The 2,041-nt window shown below is 69.9% G+C and overlaps 1 protein-coding gene across 1 annotated transcript; it reads right to left on the minus strand.

Annotated features, from left to right (window-relative positions):
* Positions 1 to 30: 30 nt before the first annotated feature.
* Positions 31 to 1,574, minus strand: EMIHUDRAFT_252492 (hypothetical protein; the record flags this gene model as incomplete). Its single annotated transcript, XM_005788281.1, has 1 exon — positions 31 to 1,574. A coding segment is annotated over one exon (1,544 nt), but the record flags the coding sequence as incomplete, so codon positions are not given.
* Positions 1,575 to 2,041: the final 467 nt, after the last annotated feature.

Here is a 2,041-nt window from a genome sequence, read left to right on the forward strand (position 1 = left end):
CTACGGGTGCCGCGGGCGGTGGGTGCGCACCAGTGACTGGTAGTGTTCGCGAGGTCGTTCGCGTCGTTCATCGTCATCCCGGGCCGGCAGCCGGTCTGCCTCGCGAGGCACACGTACGCGCTCATGATGAAGGCCACGTTCACCTCGAAGGGCTCGGAGAGGTGCGCGTCCTGCAGCAGGTACTCCCCCGTCTGGAACAGGTGCTGCTTCGTGCACGGGCGGGTCGTCCCCGCGCGCAGCTCCGCTTCCACCTGCCGAGTCGCGTCCGCGCTCGCCTTCGCGCTCGCCGCCTGCTGCTGCTCCACGCCCTCGCCTCGCGCGACGCTTGCCTGCGCCGCCGCCTGTCCCGCTCCCCTCCCAGCCTTCTCTGCTTCCTGTCGCATCCCGCCGCCGCCGCCTTCGAAGATCCCCATCACGCGCCGCGTCACCCAGTGCCAGTACTGCCTCGCGTCGGCCGGCATCGCGGGCCACAGCTCGCGCCAGACGTGGTTCTTCATGTGCTGCAGTGCGACGTACACCGTGTTCGACCCCCGGCCGCTGCGCGCCGTCGCCTCCGCCTGTCCCGCCGACTGCTCCTCGGCCAGGTGCCAGCTAAACGCCCTCGACTCGACGATCCGCGTCGTGGCCAGCCACTTGCCGAACTCGACCGTCCACCGCATGGTCGGGTGAAGGCCGCGGGAAGTGCGCTGCATCGGCACCGACAGGCTGTCCTCCGCCAGGTCTGCGAGGTACTCCCTCAGCCGGCGGCGCACGATCACGAGCTGACGCGACAGCGTGGCGCTGTGCTGCGACAGCATGGGCGCGTCGTCGGGCCGCCTGGCCTCGCGCTGCTCGGCCTCGTCCCGCGTGCGAAGCAGCTCCATGGCGGCGCTGCGCCGCACCCTCCTCCGCCCCGGCCAGTTGAGGTCAGGAGCGGAGCCCGCCTGGCCGGTCGTCTCGGCGGAGCCCGCCCCGCCGGTCGTCTCGCTCGCCCCGCCGGCCGTCTCCCCCCGGGCGTTGTCCCACCTCATTAGTCTGGAGGCCGCCAAGCTCGCGCCGTCGCGGAGTGCCGCGTCGCCAGCGCCAGCGCGGGCGTGGTCTAGCTCTGGCCCCGTGTCCGCCACCCTGCGCCACTGCTCGTCGTCGAGCACGTGCCAGTACCGATCGCCCTCGAAGTTGGTGTACTGGACGCGGTGCACGAGCCGGCCGTCGGTGTCCTCCGTCCGCTCCATGATGGTCCCCGGCCACCACCTCTCCTCCCCCGAATCCTCCGCGAAGATCTCGACTCGCGTGCCCGTCTCGAGGATCGCCTGACCCGCCTGCCTTGCTGCCTCGTCCACCATGAGCCGCTTCCGGCGCGACTTGACCGGCTCCGGCGCCTTCGGCAGCAGGTAGTTGGGCCCGCTCTCCTCCACCGCCGCGAGCACGACGGACGCGCTCAGGTGCTCCACCGCCCCCTCCTCGTCCGGCGGCGGCTCGAACGCCCTCATTCCCGCCTCGCGCTCGCTCCTCTCGCGGGCCGATCGCTCGTGGTGGGCGTTACGCCGGTCGACGCCGTCCCCGCGGTGCTCCGCGGTCGCCGCCTGCGGCATCATCGCCGCCCAGGCGTCGCTAGCAGGGGCGTTCCGATGTGCTCCGATGTGTTACGACTCGCTCTCCAGCCCCTCCGCAGCTGTCACGCTTTTGGTCGAAGGGATACCCCACCCCCTCGAACCCCCCCCTGACCCCCCCTGGACGCGTCCACCCTCCGTCCAATCGAGCCGATCCCTCTTTTACATACATAAACCTTGATTGACCATTTGCGGTGTGGCGCGGTGTGCTGCCGTCCACTCGACGGGATCGCAGCTGCCTCTGCGCGTCCTGGAGATGTACCAAATTGTCGCCGCCGGAGACGACTCGACGCCGCTGAGATCGGAGATCAAGCTCTGACAGGTCGCACGTCGCTCCTTTGACGCCGACGTGACTCACCTGCCGTGCAGGTTGCCACGACTAGGTCGAGCACGCTTCTATACGCTCGCCGAGCCTTCCTTTTCATCCCATTAGGCAGCCTGGGAATGGTGGC

The sequence above is a fragment of the Emiliania huxleyi genome (assembly GCF_000372725.1).
Source record: "Emiliania huxleyi CCMP1516 chromosome Unknown EMIHUscaffold_1360, whole genome shotgun sequence".
Taxonomy (NCBI): Eukaryota; Haptophyta; order Isochrysidales; family Noelaerhabdaceae; genus Emiliania; species Emiliania huxleyi.